This window comes from Carcharhinus amblyrhynchos, chromosome 7 (assembly GCF_965287045.1).
Source record: "Carcharhinus amblyrhynchos chromosome 7, sCarAmb.v2.hapA, whole genome shotgun sequence".
Lineage (NCBI taxonomy): Eukaryota > Metazoa > Chordata > Chondrichthyes > Carcharhiniformes > Carcharhinidae > Carcharhinus > Carcharhinus amblyrhynchos.
The window spans coordinates 42,988,158-43,005,775 of NC_137330.1; the positions used below are offsets into that span (position 1 = coordinate 42,988,158).

At 40.0% G+C, this 17,618-nt stretch overlaps 1 protein-coding gene across 2 annotated transcripts in view; it reads left to right on the forward strand.

Moving 5' to 3' along the window:
* Positions 1-884: 884 nt before the first annotated feature.
* Positions 885-17,618, forward strand: part of atad2b (ATPase family AAA domain containing 2B) — a 135,905-nt gene continuing 119,171 nt past the window's right edge. The window contains exon 1 of one of the 2 annotated variants that reach the window (XM_080192212.1): positions 885-1,360. In XM_080192212.1, coding sequence (XP_080048338.1) covers positions 1,250-1,360 — 111 coding nt within the window. In that variant the 5' untranslated portion in view covers positions 885-1,249. The remainder of the gene's footprint in view (positions 1,361-17,618) is intronic. The other variant, XM_080192211.1, reaches the window with a different exon arrangement.

A 17,618-nucleotide genomic window follows, 5' to 3' on the forward strand; every position in this document is an offset into this window, starting at 1 on the left:
CAAGTAGATCAATACTGACCTAATTGCAACCTCAATTCCACACTTCTGCCTATCCCGATAACCTTTCATCCTCTTGTTAATCAAGAATTGATCTAATTCTGGCCTCAGAAATAGTCAAAGACTCTGCTTTTGCTGCCATTTGAGAAAAATAGTTCCAAAGGCTCACAGCCCTCTAAGATAAAAAAACCTTGAGCAACCCCTTATTTTTAAACAGTGACGCTTCACTCAAACACTATCTGGCCTAACCAGTGTGTTGGGCCAAAATGACAGCTGGTTTGTCTGATAGTGTTTTTTTAAAACATTTTTTCTGTGCCAAAGGCAGTACATAAATGCAAAGTTGAGTCCTATTCAACTCAAAACCTTAATTCTGTTTCTCTCTCTGCAGATACTTAGTTTTTTTCCAGCACTTCTCTGTTCTTTATTAAACAAATGCAAATTGTTATTGAGTGTGGACATGCTTTAAAACATTTTCTAACAAGTTTCAAGCTTAGAGAGAATCAAAACTGAAAAAAGTGATGTTAACCCTAAGGTCTCACCGTCTGACAGTATATTGTCACTGCTTTTAAGTTCCAGTAGCAGTTAGGCTCCTGTCACCTGTCATTCACTGAACACTGCCTGTGGCCCAATCTCTATGTTGTAGAGTTACCAGCGTGGGAGTGGGGTAAACACAGAAAGAAGTCTCACAACACCAGGTTTAAGTCCAACCAGTTTATTTGATAGTAATCCCACAAGCTTTCAGAAACGGTGATCTCTGATCAGAACTTTCCACACACCTCACGAAGGAACTCCGTTTCCGAAAGCTTGTGGGATTACTATCAAATAAACTGGTTGGACTTAAACCTGGTGTTGTGAGACTTCCTACTATGCCCAATCTCTATCTCGGCTGTAGAAACCGAGAGTTTCCGATCGGAGCCGAACCTTCCCCCAGCCCGAGCCGAGGTTTCCCGATCGGAACTGAACTTCCCCTCGCCTCCAGCCCGAGCCGAGAGTTTCGATCGGAGCCGAACCTCCTCCCAGCCCGAGCCGAGAGTTTCCGATTGGAGCCGAACCGTACACCAGTCCGAGCCGAGTTTCCGATCGGAGCCGAACACTCCCAGCCCGAGCCGAGAGTTTCCGATCGGAGCCGAACCCCCCCAGCCCGAGCCGAGGTTTCCCGATCGCTGTTCTGTTGAGTGACACAAGAGGAGAAATGGCGCCCAACGATCCGTAGAGCCGGAGCGGCCGGGAGATAAGGGGTTGCCAGAGGAAAATGGTGCGGACTCGGCGGAATTCGGTGCTGGATTCGGAGCTGATCAGCGGCCGCATCTCGTCCAGGACTCGCTCGTCTCGCTCCTCCGCCAAACACGACGACAGCAAGCGGGTAAGTGCGGGCCCGGTTCCGATTCCCGTTCCCCTCCTTCGCCTGTCCAGCCCGGTCGGTAAGTCAGGAGAGTCCGGGGATGTGAAGCTGGGCCCGGGCCAGTGCGGACGCTCTTTTGTTTCGCCTTTTGGTTTTCCCTCAGAGTAGGAGAGCCAGGGTCGTGACAGTCGGGGGGACTCCGGGGTTGTGGTGCCAAATGCCGGCCTGTCTGGCGGCTGTTATCCGGAGGCTTTTCTGTCTCTGTGTCTCTGGTGGGGAAAAGTCTTTGTGTGTTTTCCAATAAGAGACTGTCTGCGGGGGGAAGGGACAGGGAGGCGCCATCAGCGGCCAGCTGCAGAATTACAAATAATAATAATAACAAAACTTCAGATCGGCTTTAAAAACGAATCTCCCCCAACTTGTTATTAATTATAGGGCACGTTTGGAAAATAAACATAAAAGGTCTGTCTTATTTCCTGCCAACTCTGTTGTGGGGTTAACTGTCGAGATAATGTGGTTTCTTCGGCTTTTAAACGGAAATATATCGTCTCTGTTCTGAAACAGTCCTATGATCATATATTATTATGCTTGCGCCTACATGTTTTAGTTACCTTTTTAAGATGTTGTGAAGATTTTGATGTTGGCAGATGTTAAGAGCAAGAAAGTTGGTGGGATTTAAATGCCCTTATCGACTTTAAAACTTGTTTTGTCGGCAAGAAAATGACAGGTACATGTTAGGTTGTGTAGGCTTTTGTCAAGCAGACGCTTGGAAAGTGCATTTCAGAATGATGTCTCAATTTAGTATCTTAAGATGAGGAATATCGCAACGGTTTAGTGCAGTTTATGTGGAGTCCTAAACAAAATTGACTAAAGATCTTAAATTCTAAACTGCTGAGTATTAATTCTAGAAAGACAACCGGAGCAATTTTACTCACACTGCTGGAAAGTTCAAATGTTTTGAAACATATAAAATATTTTGCGCACTATCAAGTATATATGATGAAGACAAAATAAATAAAGGGTTTGGGATGTTATCTATAAAGACATCTAAATTATGTTTTCAAATGATGTCCTTGTAAAGACAAATATCAAACCCAAAAGCCTAAAAATGGTTCCTATTAATACAATATTAATTTCAGTGTGAAAGGTGTTCTGAAGTACAGCCAAAACCATGTGAGCAAAAGCTGAGCAATGAATCACTTTTCTATTTTAATGGAACTGCTCTTTGCTTTTCTGACTGTTAATCTGTCCTTTGCCTTCCTTTCCTAGGTCTTTGCCATTGCCTTCTGCTTCAAGTATTTATTCAAATTTTCTTACAAGTAGCAACCACAGTCTCAACCAATCCCTGTGGCAAAATATTTCATGTGGCCTAGAATTGCATAGGATTTATAATTACATGGAATACACAACACAAAAACAGTCTATGTTGGTAGTTATGGAGTTTCTTCTGATTCTTTCTCAAGTGACTTTTATCATCTTTATCCTCGTTCTCATCTTCCTCATGTTTCAAATTTACCTGTTCTTTAAATGCATATTCACCTCAACTATTCCCATGGTATGTTCTACTTACTTATCCCTCTCTGAGTAAAGAGCTTCTTTGAATTTAGTATTTGATTTCATAGTGACTGTTTTAAACTGATGACCACTCTTCGTAAGTGGAAATACTTTCTGTTTCTACACTGTGAAATATGTTAATTTGAAGACTTTTAATAGATTGCCCCTCAGCTTTCTCTTTCCTGGTGGGTTTACATAAATTCACATTTCTAATACATTCCTGTATCAATCTTTTAACACGTTCTTCAGTGCCTCTACATCCTTTTTATAATATGCTGACCAGGACGATATGCAGTAACTTGTGCAGTCTAACCAAGATTTGACTCCAGTTCCAAAAACTTTTTGTGTAAAGAAATTCCCCTTCACTTCAGTGATTTTAAATTGATGAGTCCTCATCCCTTACTCCCCAAAAGGAAAAATTGCCTTTTTCTTTTTTAGCCTATTGAAACTTCTTTTTCTATCAATTCTGTTCGTTAATGAACATGGTCCTAATGTAGTGCATTTTTCCCTTCCATTCCTAGTATCATCTTGCTACATCAGTACTAAGAATTTTCTCTGGCCACATTGGGTTCTTATGACCTGCATGTGTGGTTGTGTTTTGCAGAAAATCATCTTTATCTATTTATTTATATTATCTATGTTTTGCTTTTTTAAAACCCAAAATTCTCTTGGCTTTTTAAGGCTTTATTTATCAATCAGTTCTCATTTTAGGAATTGTATATGGCTCCCTGTTCACATATTCTTCAGTATGTTTTCATTAAATGTACACTTTCCTCCTTTTTCTTCTAAAATATATTACTGTACATTTCCATATTACGTTAATTGCATGTTAATTGATTGCCTAATCTGTGAAGCATTTTGAAGTCCTGCTCAATATTTGCACAAACTCTTAATTTTGAGTTGTCAGCAGTTTCTATATGTAAGTGCAATCATCTAAATATACAGAGAAGAAAAATGACTCCAATATTAACTATTAAAGTGCATCACTTTAAGTTTTTTACTAACTAGCTTTTTATTAATTTGAAATCTAGACTACAAAATAAGCACATTTGAACTCACTTTTATAAAGATAATATCTTAGTCAAATGTGACCTTTTAATTTAGGTCGCATTTGAAAAAGTAATGGCAACGACAATATAAAATTGTGTGCTTTCCTACCCATGTTTCTCTGAATCTGGAAACTAATAAATATTACAAATGGTAGTCAGTTTCCTGTTTAAGAATATTTAGAACAATTATTCAGTTGCCTGGCTATAATAAATACTTTTATATAATTATGGAAGCTTCATTATTGTATTCAGAAAAACATAATATTTCAAGTAAACTACTTTCAGTTCTTTTTACTAACATTCAATGTAGGATTACATTGTGCCACAGTTTACTGTCCAAATGAATGTTAAGATTTACTTGGGAGGGGTTGTGGAGGAGAGGGTGGGTCTGTATGAAAAGCAGCTGAGTTAGTAGTTGTTCACTGAACATTTGCATGGCTTCATTACATGCTTATGTTCCACCCACATCAATCGGCAATGCGTTGCCTCCCTCTTATGTATGCTGCTTGCCATTACGCATTCAATGCAATTAATTTAAATTAATACCTGATTCATATAAAAATCAAAAAATTGAAGTGGATTTCTATTCATAACTATGAAGTATTTACAGTCTAGAAAGAATTTTCGCTGTCTGTGTTGGTGCTTATACTCCACCAGCCCCCTTCATCTAATCCAATCAATGTATCCAATTCCTTTCTCCCTCACGTTTATCCAGTTTTCTCTTTATTCATCTATGCTAGCCATCTCAACTACATTCCCTATAAGATTCATTAGTAACTCCCTTATATTTGTGACCCTGAGTTCTGGTTTTCCTCCAAGTGGAAATATCTTGAAGTTTACCCTAACAAAACCTTCCATAACCTTAAAGATCTCAATCAATTCACACCGCTGCTCCCTCAATCTTCCTTTTTCTCTAGAGAATGGAGCCCCAGTCTGTTCAATCCTATTTGAAAAACTTAACCTTTCATTCTACTAATTTTACATTACCTCTCCCAGTGCCTGTATATCATTTTCATATACGGAGATCAGAACTGTTCACGATACAGTAGAACCATAGATTGTGGCACTGAAAGAGGCCCTTACGCCCATTGTGTCCATGCTGGCTGAAAAAAATGATTAACTCTCAATTCTAATCCCACCTTCCAGCACCGGGGGTGTAGTCATGCAGATTAGCACTTCAGGTGTATTCCCAGGTGTCTTTTTAAATTAGTTGAGATTTGCTGCCTCGACCACCAATCGGACAGTGAATTCCAGACACTTAGCACCCCTTCAGGGGAAGGAAGTTTTTTTCTCCTATGCCCTCTAATCCTTCTACCAATTACTTTAAACCTGTGCCCCTGGTAATTGATCTCTCCATGAGGCAAAACAATCCTACTGTATCTAGGCACCTCATAACTTTGTAAACCTTAATTAAGTCACCCCTCAACTTTCTCCGTTCTAAGGAGAACAACCATAACCTACCTAATCTTTCCTCGTAGCTGCAATTTTCCAGCCCTGGAACCATTCTTATGAGTCTCTTCTGTGCTGTCTGCAGAACACTTGTCTTTCCTGTAATGTGGTGACCTGAACTGTACAAAAACTCAGGTTTTTTTAAATAGATCCAGCATTACATCGCTGCTTATGTATTCCACACTTCGTCCTATAAAGGAGAGCCTTCTTTACCACCTTATCTACCTGTCCTACCACCTTCAGAGATCCTTAGACATGCACATACCAAGATCTCTCACTTCCTCAACCCCTCTCAATATTCTTCTGTTTATTGAGTATTCCCCTTGCTTTGCTTGGTCTTTCAAAATGCATTCCCTCACATTTCTCTGGACTGAATTCTTTTTGCCACTTTTCCACCCACTCGCCCCAACTGTTGATGTAATTCTGGAGTCACAGCTATCATCTTCACTATTGATTACACAGCTGATTTTCATCTCATAATATAAGGTGTGGTTAAGCCAAGGTTCTAGTTCACTTTAATATAAATTTTCTGTTTTTCAATACTGTATGCTAGAAATGTGAATCCCAGTTTTTGGGTTAACAAGGACATCTTAAAAGCAGTACAACCACTTGGTGATTTGTACATCTGTACCTCCACATTCCTCCTCTGTTCTTATTTAAGTTCAGTAAAAAGTCTAACAACACCAGGTTTTAGTCCAACCGATTTATTTGATAGTATTAATATTGGTTGGACTAAAGCCTGGTGTTGTTAGACTTTTTACTGTGTTTACCCCAGTCCAACGCCGGCACATCCACATCATGACTTATTTAAGTTCTTATTTTCCAAAGAATACGTGACTTCCTTATTTTTTGCTAACAAAATCTACCACCTCACAATTGCTTATCGTGAAGCCAATTTCTACAAATTTACTTAATATCCTCCCATAATTTGTCACATTCAATACAGTTAAATTGAAATTGTACTTCTGAGTCCAAATTGTTCAAGTAAATTGTGAACAGCCATTCTCCTAATGCTATTTCCCAACTTTTGCTCATCTGAGTAACTGTTTAATACTAGTTTCTGTTACCTGTTTTGTGATAAACTTGCTCTTTGCTCTGCTGAATCTCTCCTGACCCCACATGTTCTGGTTTTTAGCGATGAGCCCACTCTGTGGTACGTTCTCAGTGATCTTTTGAAATTCCGAACATAGGTATATCTGTTGCATACCCTTGTCTATCCTTACCATTACTTCAAACAATTCAGTAAGGTTATTCTAAGATGAACTTCCCTTTTGAAATCCTTCCTGATTGTTTTATGTTTTCAGTTTCTAAATGATTTTTTTATTGCCTCCTTTGTGTAAAGATTCCATTATCTTTCCTACTCCAAACATCCTAGAATTATCTATTTTAGGTAAGATAATACATAATATATCTAAAAAGTAGCCCATAAGTGCCAGGCTATATCGTACAAACAGTGAGTGAGTGGGAGTCGGTGGTCTGTAAAGAATAACATGAACTTGAGAGAATTTCAAAGAAATGTGCTATGACTTTGCCACATGATGGCTGAAGAAACTTAATGTGGAGCAACAGATTGACATTCTAGCTTTCCACTTCATTAGACAGTGAAAAATATTTTGGAATTCAAAAGCTATACTCTTATGGTGCTCACCATCTTCAGTATTGTGCAGGACTCCTTCAAGTTGGTAGGCACCCTTTTGGCAGCAAGTGCTTTCCCTATTTGTACAGTGCACCCATATCGCTTTGGAATCAACTACTCTGTTATGTGACATTACTCCACTATATAGATCAGTAATTGACTTTGTTCCATTAGTGCATTGTGACCAGATATTGTGTTGATTTCTGAAGCTGCCAAGCAATCTCCTCAACTGTTATTCTGGTAGACAATGGTTGGGAAAAACAAAATGTCTTTCTAAATTGCACCTTCATAAATGTACCAGAAACAAAGCTAAATTTGCCATGTCTGTGGATTCCTATACACATTATTTACATATACATACACCATTCCTCTAGCAGCAGAACAAAGTACTGGCTGCTAGTGACACAGATTACTAATTGAATTAGGACGTCATTGTCTGTGTTATTAATTTGGCATGACATAGTTGTTCAATAATAGCATTAACTGAATTAATTATTTGGCCTTCTTTCCCAGACTAATGCTGACCATATCTCTAGTCATAGGTAATGTTAGTTCCTTTACTGTGAAGAGATTTTCTTGACTTGGTAAATAAATGTGAAGCTTTGAGGGTCTTAATATACTTGTAGTCTGTGCAAAACTGTCTTGCTCACTAGTAGCTGTGCCCTTGTTCACTTGAAAAGTTTTGACATCAGTCTTATGTATAGTACGTGTTTTGTTTCCAAGTCTGTGAAGAAGAGATGGCTTTTGGCTATTAATTAACAAAACTTCAGGCAACATAGTTGCTGAGGTTATTCACCAACTCCATTTCATTCTTTTTTTGTTGTATTTACATCTTTGATATTGATCCTGTTACGTGCCTAGTCTCAACATTTTGCTTCAAAGGCAGAGTTAATAGTCATTATCTTCCCTGCTGGTTTTACATAGTGTGTTGATGCTGGTGAGACAAATTCCATTACTTTGCTTCTCAACACTGATATTTTACGTTCTTATTAGCAGTGCCTGTCTTTTGTCATCTGCCGATTTTTCACTTTAGTCCTGAGTTCTTATACAGAATGTAAGTGAAAAATCAGCAGATGACAACAGACTGGTACCGTTAATAAGAACATAAAATATCAGTGTTGAGAAGCAAAGTAATGGAATTTGTCTCACCAGTATCAACGCATTATGTAAAACCAGCAGGGAAGATAATGCCTGTTAACTCTGCCTTTTGAAGCAAAATGTTGAGACCAGGCACGTAACGGGATCGGTATCAAAGATGTAAACACAACAAAAAAAAGAATGAAATGGAGTTGATGAATAACCTCAGCAATTATGTTGCGTGAAGTTATGACAGGATATTTGCTGGACAATGGAAACCAACCACAGTGACTTGAAGTGAGGCTTGTCTAAGTTGTTGTCTGTAACTGCATTCTCATTGTTACATATTGATACAACAAATTCCCAGAAGTTTAAAACTTTTTTGAATAACCTACTATAGACACAAATAACTAATAAATAAAATCTATCAATAAACAGTTTCTGGAGGTAATGCATGTCACGGTTTGGGAACTCCTGGTTTAAACCAATGCGACAGATGAGTACTCGGATTATAGATTTCATCATGTATGCTGCTGAGATTACCATGCCAAGTATAGCCTTTTAATCAGGTGTATAAACCTGTTTACATGAAGTGGAGGATTAAAAGACAACAAACAATGAGTGTTACAACTTAAACAAAAAGAATGGAGATATAGAGCAGCACTGGAAAGACTAGTTCCTGTTTTTGTGTGGGATCTGTCATCAGAATTTAAGATTCTACCAAAGTATCACATGGGAAATATTGTGTGTTTCTGCCTGTGTCTTCTCTGTCCTACCTCTATATTGTTAGAGAACCCCGAGGATCTGTTCTTTCCCTCTTCTAATTCACCTGCGTGCTGCTCCTTGGTCACGTTGTCTGAAAATATGGGAACCGATCCCTGTGTCTATGCTAATGACATTGTTCTACATTTTCACCACCTCTCTCAATCCCTCAATTTATTTGTCGTTGAACTGCTTGTTCAATAATCAGTCTGAAGTGAGCCTGAATTTCCTCTGGAAGACTGAACCATCGTCTTTTGACCTCTGTCGCACTTGACACCAATTGCATCCCCCCCGCCCTTTCTGGCTGTTGTCCCAGGCTGTTCACAATAGGAACGGAAGTCCCGATCTTCATTACAGAGACTGCATACCTGCATAATATTGCTTGATTTTGCCCCTCAATCAATTGAATAATTTTTCATCCATATGCCTTTGTCACTTCCAGACCCTCACCTCGGTCCTTAAGTCTCTCCATCTTTCTTTTCAGGCTTCTCTTAGACAATTCTTTGTCTAATGAGAGAGTAGGAAGAAGAGTAATATGCTGATGTTTAAGATACCTGATTTAATTTATGCCAGTTTTTGTTTTATTCTTTTGAAATATAGGATGAGAAGTTAACAGCTTTTATTTATATACTGTCTTAAAATGTCCCAGGGTGCTTCATGAGAGCATTATAAAATAAAATATCGTACCATATATTATAGAATAATCCACATAGGAAGTATCAGGTCAGATGACTAGAAGTTTGGTCCGAGATGGGTCTTGAGGAGGTGTCTTAAAGAAGGAAAGTGAGAAAGTAAGAATGAGGTGTAGGGAAGATATCCTAGTGCTTAGGATCCAGTCAATTGAAAGAATGGCCACAGGTGGTGGAACGATTAAAATTTGGGATGCTCAAAAAGCCACGATTAGATTAGTGCAGATATCTGAGTTGTGGAGTGGGACTTGCTGCAAGTTAAGACGTGAACTGGCTTTAAGACGACCTCAAGTTTTTGGAGGATTGAATGTGGGAGGCTAACCAGGAGTACTTTGAAATAGCCATCTCTTGAGATAACAGAGAATTAAATTAGGGTTTCATTAGCAGAGGAGCCGAGACTGGCAAGAGTCAGGCAGTGTTGCAGAGGTAGACATAGGTGCTATTAGTGATGATGCAAATGTGTGTTTGAATGCTCATGCAGCAAGGGGAGTAGTGGCATAGTGGTATTGTCACTGGACTAGTAATCCAAAGACCCAGGGTAGGGCTTTCGGGGCCGCGTTTGAATCTCATGGCAGATGAAGGAATTTAAAATTCAACAAAAAATCTGGAATTAAAAAATCATTGTCATAAAAATCTGATTAACTAATAGGAAGGAAAGCTATCCTTGCATGTTGACCCTGCAAAGTCATCCTTGTGCCAAAATTGGGAGACCCGTTTCACAGACGAGTCAGGCAGTAGCCTGACAGTCATACTCTCAGAATCATGCCTCACAGATAACGTCCCAGACATCACCATTCCTAGATATGTTCTGTCCCACCAGCAGATGTGACATACATTCAGGAGGGAGTTGCCCTGGCAGCACTCAACATTGATCTAGATGCCATGAAATCTCAAGGCACCATAAGGAAGGAAACATCTTGCTGATTACCACATACCATCACTGCCTCAGCCGATGAATCGATAGTCCTCCATGTTGAACACTACTTGGAGGAAGCACTGAGGGTGGCAAGGGTGTAGAATGTACTCTGTATGGGGGACTTCAATGTGAAGAGTGCCTTGGTGGTACCACCACCGACTGAGCTGGCCAGGTCCTAATGTACATAGCTGCTAGACTGGGACTGTGGCAGATGGTGATGGAACCAACAAGAGGGAAAAGCATCCTTGACCTCTTCCTCACCAACCTGCCTGCTGTTGATGCAGCTGTCCATGTCAGTAGAAGTGACTACCACACAGTCCTTGTGGAGATGAGAGTCCCATCTTTACAGTATGTTGTGGGATTGTGCTAAATGCGATAGACATTGAACATATCTAGCAATTTATCCAAGAGGTACTTGGGCCATCAGCAGCAGCAGAATTGTATTCAATCACAATCTGTAACCTCATAGCTCGGTATGTCCCCGTTCTACAATTATCCTTATGCCAGGGAATCAACACTGGTTCAATGAACAGTGCAGGTGGGCATACTAGAAGCTACACCAGGCATTACTAAAAATGGGGTGTCAGTCTGGTGAAGCGTAAGCAGCAAGTAATAGAGTAAGCAATTCTGCAGCCAGTAGATCAGATCTAAGCTCTGGAGTGTTGCCACATCTAGTAGTAACTGGTGGTGGACAACAACTTATGGGAGGAGAAGGCTCCACAAATATGCGCATCCTCAATGATGGAGGATCCTCGCACAGCAGTGCAAAGATGAAGCTGAAACATTTGCAATATTCTTCAGCCAGAAGTGCCGAGAGGGTGATCGATCTCTGCTTCCTTCAGAGACCCCAGCATCGCAGATGTCAGTCTTCAGCCAGTTCGATTCGCTCCATGTGATGTCAAAAATGGCTAAAGGCACTGAATATTGTAAAGGCTCTGACAATATTCTAGCAATAATATGGAAACCTGCCAGTGCAGAATTTGTTGCGTCCATTGCCAAGCTGTTCCAGTACACCTACAACACTGGCATCTAGCCAGGAACATGGAAAATTGACAGGTATGTCCTGTGCATATGAAATAGGACAAATCCAACTTGGTCAATTATTGCCTTATCAGTAAAGTAATGGAAGAGGTCATCAACAGTGCTATCAAGCAGCACTTACTTGGCAATAACATACTCACGGGACACTGAGTTTGGGTTCTGCCAGGGTCACTCCGCTCCTACTTCATTACCTGATTTGTTTATTTACTGGTATCACAAGTAGGCTTACATCAATGAAGCTAATGTATTAGGGTGCATGATGTTATGGGTAATGTATTAGCATGGATAGAGGATTGGTTAACTAACAAAGTAAAGAGTGGGAGTAAATGGGTGTTTTTCTGGTTGATGATCAGTGACTAATGGTGTGCCTCAGAGATCAGTGTTGGGACTGCAGTTGTTTACAATTTACATAGATGATTTGGAGTTGGAGACCAAGTGTAGTGTGTCAAAATTCACAGATGATACTAAGATGAGTGGCAGAGCAAAATGTGCAGAGGATGCTGAAAGTCTGCAAAGGGATATAGATAGTCCAAGTGAGTGGGCAAGGGTCTGGCAGATGGTGTACAATGTTGGTAAATGTGAGGCTATCCGTTTTGGTAGGAATAACAACAAAATGGACTATCATTTAAATGGTAAAAAATTGCAGCATGCTGCTGTACAGAAGGACCTAGGTGTCTTTGTGCAGGAATCGCAAGGAGTTTGCAGGTGCAGCAGGTAATTAAGAAGGCAAATGAAATTTTGTCCTTTATTGCTAGAGGAATGGAGTTTAAAAACAGCGAGGTTATATTGCAGCTATTTAAGTGCTGATGAGGCTACACCTGATGGTACAATTTTTGAGAAAGGATATCCTATCACTGGAGGGGGTGCAGAGGAGATTCACTAGGTTGATTCCGGAGTTGAGAGGATTGGCTTATGAGGAGACACTGAGTAAACTAGGGCTATACTCATTGGAATTCAGAAGAATGAGGGGAGATTTTATAGAAACATATAAGATTATGAAGGGACTAGATAAGATAGAAGTAGGGAAGTTATTTCCACTGGCAGGTGAAACTAGAACTAGGGGCATAGCCTCAAAATAAGGGGAAGTGGATTTAGGACTAAGTTGAAGAGGAACTTCTTCACAAAGGGTTGTGAATCTGCGGAATCCCCTGCCCAGTGAAGCAGTTGAGGCTACCTCATTGAATGTTTTTAAGGCAAAGATAGATAAATTTTTGAACAGTAAAGGAATTAAGGGTTATGGTGAGTAGGCGGGTAAGTGGAGCTGAGTCCACGAAAAGATCAGCCACGATCTTGTTGAATGGCAGAGCAGGCTTGAGGGGCCAGATGGCCTACTCCTGCTCCTAGTTCTTATGTTACTGTGAAAATCCCTTAGTTGCCACGCTCCGGCACCTGTTCGGGTACACTGAGGGAGAATTTAGTAGAGTCAGTGCACCTAGCTAGCATGTTGTTCGGGCTGGGAGGAAACCAAAGCACCTGGAAGAAACCCCTCAGACACGAGGAGAATGTGCAGATTCTGCACAGTCTGTGACCCAAACTGGGAATTGAACCTGGGCCCCTGGCACTGTGAGGCAGCAGTGCGAAGCACTGTGCCACCCCATCCTGTGTTGGGTCAAACATGGACAAAAAACCCCCCAGCAATATTTAGGGATTAACGTTCAGGCCTTGTAAGGATGTTTAACTCAATTGGTTGATGTGTGTTTTTTATTCATTCACTTGATGTGGGCATCGTGGTCAAGGCCAGCATTTATTGATCAGTCCTAATTGCCCTTGAAGGTGGTAGTGAGTTACTGTCTTGAAATGCTGCATCCTTTATGGTGAAGGTACTCCAGAAGTGCTGTTAGCTAGTGAGTTCAAGGATTTTCATCCAGCAATGAAAGAATGGCTTCAAATCCGGAATGTATGTCATTTGAAGGGCAGTGGTCTTCCCAGGTGTCTGCTGATCTTGCCCTTTGTGATAGGGATTGTGGGTTTGCTAGGTGTTGAAGCAACCTTAGCAAATTTCTGTGTGCATTTTGTTTCCGATCACCAGCATCTGCAATATTTTGTTGTTATTTTACAACTACAGGTTAGTTAGCCTGATGCCAGCTTTCAGGGAATTACTGGATCATTTTAAAGAAGTCTTAATATACTAAAACAGTCAGTGTGATATTAAGAAAGAAACACCATGTTTTGACAAATCTTAGTCTTTTGAAGATGTAAGTAGCAGGATAGAAAAAATAAGGGTTGCCAGCAGATGTAGCTTACTGGGATTTGCAAATGGCTTTCAATAATGTATTGTACGGAACATGTTTAATGTACAAAGATAATGGCTGATGGATTGAATGGACCACATTAGCATGGATGGAGGTTTAGTTATTGGACACTAAGCAGAGTGTAGAGATGGATGGAGCATTTTCAGTTTGGCAGACTGCAACTAATGAAGTTTTGCCAGTATCAGTGCTGGATGTCAGCTATTTACAATCCATATTGCTGTTGCTGAGGCAAAGAGACCAAGACTTATGTATCCAAGTTTAATGACCATACAAAGCTGGGTGGAAATGCAAATTGTGAGGAAAACACAAGGCTGCAAAATCATATAATCAGGGCAAGTGAGTGGAAACAAGGTACAGTATAGTATGGGGAAATGTGAGGGTATTTACTTTGATAATAAGAATAGAAGCTGGAATATTTTTGAAAGGCAGAAACTTTTAAAAATGTTTATGGTCAGAGACTTGGATGTACACATACAGGGAACATAAAATTAGCATGCAGGTGAAGCGACCAATTCGGAAGGCAAATGGCATTTTTTTAAGCAGATTGATCTCTAATACAAGAATGTGGAAGTATTACTACAGTTGTACAGGACCTTGGTGAGAAGACACTTTGATTGTTGTGTGCAGTTTTGATCTTTGTGTTTATGACAGGATATATTTGCTTGGAAGAAGTACGTCTAAATTAGTTCTTGGCATGCTCTATAATAAGAGGCTGAATACATTGGGTCTATATTCTATGGAGCTTAAAAGAGTGAAAGACGATTTTATTGAGGCAAGAAGATTGTCATGGGTCTTGATAGGATAGATACTGAGAAGCTGTTTCCCCCAAGTTGGGGAATTTAGAACACAAGGTCATGATTAAGAGACCAATCGTTTAGGATTGGGATAAAACATTTCTTCACCTAAAGGATTGTGATCTTAGGAATTCTTTACCCCAGAGAGTTGTGGGTATTCCAACACTGAGTATAGTCAAGGCTGAGAGAGGTTTTCTGAGTAAATCAAGGTGAATGGGGAGTTGGCTGGAAAATAGAGTTGAGGCAGAACATCAGTTGCGATCATATTGGGACAGGCTCAAGGGACCATATGGTCAAACTCCTGTTTTTATTCCTTGGGTTCTTTCTGCATTGCATTAGGGCTGCTTAGTGCTACAGACAGGTGTAGCCTTAATGCTAAGGTTATTCATTTTCATACCACCTTTGAAGTTCAGCTCTGTTGTCTAGGTTTGGAGGAAGACTGTAGTTGTGCCTGCAGTTGCATGGTGGAACTCAGATTAGGCATTAGCGAGCTGGTTATTGGTAAGTGCTAGTTGGCATCAGCATTGATGACATCTTTCATCACTTTGATTGAAGTAGAATTCTCTGCCAAAACTGATCGAGCTGAATTTTTCCTGTGCCAAAACTATTTGCACTTCCAGTCAGTATTTCACCATGTGAGTGTACTGTTGCTTGTTAATTATTCGTATGGGGGGGAGCGGTGGTGACCCTGGTTATTCTTGTTTTACTTTTTTCACCACCCTTCCCACAAATAGGGTGCTAAAGTTAGTTCCAGTATTCATTTTTTTTCCCCCTGATAAATCCTCTCGCTCTCTTGCAACAGCAGCTTCACTGCTCTTTTGGGGTCAGCAAACTTGCCTGTCTATAACTTGTATGACAACATGTGCCTCTTGCATGCATACCCTTCTCATTGCTCAGTTTTTTTGGTAGTTGTCCATGGTGACTCTATATTCTGGAAAACCTTCTATCAACCATTAGCCTTATATTAATCATTGTCTTGTCAGTCCTCAACACCTTCATCAGCATCCTCCAAGCCTATTTCATGTATTAATGTGCGTAAGTTGTTTACCTCTGCTGTCCTGAGTCATTTTCTATTTTAAAGTTAAGTGGATAAAAGTTCTTGTGTATTTGAGAGAAGAGTGGCATGGTGGCACAGTGGTTGGTACTGATGCCTCACAGCACCAGGGACCCAGGTTTGATTCTGGCCTTGGGTGATTATCTGTGTGGCGTTTGCATGTTCTCCCTGTGTCTGTGTGTATTTCCTCTGTATGCTCCCACAGCCCAAAGATGTGCAGGTTAGGTTGATTGGCCATGGTAAATTGCCCCTTTGTGTCCAGGGGATTAGCAGGGGTTATGGGGATAGGGCCTGGGTGGGATTGTGTCAGTGCAGGCTCAATGGGCAGAATAGCCTTTTTCTGCAGCATAGGAATTCAAGGATTCTATATTCTTCAAGTAAAAGTTTCATATTCCTCAGTAAAACTGATTTCAGATCTTTTTTTGGTTACTCTAGTGGCAATGACCTTTTACTGTTTATCTTGTCTTCTTTGATTTTCTTAGTTAGCACAGGTTTTCTTATTTTTTTTCCAGATTTGATGGGTGAGGGGGAAGGACAGAAGTATATCTTCCACAAGTTCATTGGATATCTACTTATCTTTAATTCAATGAATTTCTTCATACACTCTCAAGACTTTTTCTAGTTTCTAAATTGTAGTTGAATTTTATACATACTAATTGTGGCAACTCAACTTAAGTTTGTTTGGTCTCATGTCATCCATTATTTCTACGTTTTTTAAAAAGGAACATTGCTTCTTGCTGTCAGTAGTAGATCTGGTGGAAAATCTTGCCAAAATCAGGTTTGTCATGATTCACCGCACTTTGTGCTGGTCAAGAACAACAGTCTCAATGTTTACTTCCAGAACTGTGGTGACAATTTATTCATATAGATTTTTAACTTTAATCTTTTTCTTAAAACTGTGGAACTTGGGAACTAGTGAATAGTATAAACAAATGCATAGGATTTACATTGAAGTTCATGAATTTCCTTATTTCTTGATTATGGAATGTGTGCTTTTACACGTGGGGGTGGGTATTCTCTGTACCCCATGGCATGTTTTGCCATGATGTGGGAATGCCGGCGTTGGACTGGCGTAAACACAGTAAAAAGTCTGACAACACCAGGTTTTAGTCCAGCCGATTTATTTGATAATACTCACAAGCTTTCGAGGGGACTGCCTCTTCGTCAGGTGAATGGAGAGTTCTCTCCATTCACCTGACGAAGAGGCAGTCCCCTCGAAAGCTTGTGAGTATTATCAAATAAATCGGTTGGACTAAAACCTGGTGTTGTCAGACTTTTTACTGTGTTTTACCATGCCAGGAGGTGGCCCACCATTTGCTGGTAGCAGGATCTCCTGGTCCTCTCGCTGTCAATGGGATTTCCCATTGAATCCACCCCCTGTTGCTAGGAACCCACGTCGGGGGTTTGCTATTGGTTGGACCGAAAGAGTCCCACAGCGAGAACAGCTGGAAAATTCTGGCAACTGTCTTTGTTTTTAGCAATGTATGTTTCAAGGGAAATTTCTGGAATGTGATCTTAATTGGTCATAATTATTGACGGTGAATTTGTTTACAAGATCTACAAACCATCTTACCTTTTATGTTTTAAGATGTTTTCACTGTTGGTTATTTAATCTGTAGTTTTGTTTATCTTGTGTACTTTGTTTCAGGCAGTTAAACCTCCATTTTATTCCTTCCATCATCAGTGTTGGTAGAAAAACATTGGGTTCAGTCAATTTTATATACACATTGTTACACCAGAGAAGATTGATACACTGCCATTTTTTTTAGTATTCTCATTTTCATCTCTAGACTCCCTCTAAACATCATGCTTAAAAAAAAGTAATTTTCCTTTGTAGCAGATCACATTGTTCGGTAGATTACATTCCTGTACAGTACTTCTCATTCCTATTAGGCATTCAGAAGTTACATTTTTTTTTCATATTTTCTGTTTTCTACTTTCTCTTTTCTTAATTTCTATTTCTGTACCTGGTTGGGCATTTTACTTGCACAGACGTTACCTCAGTA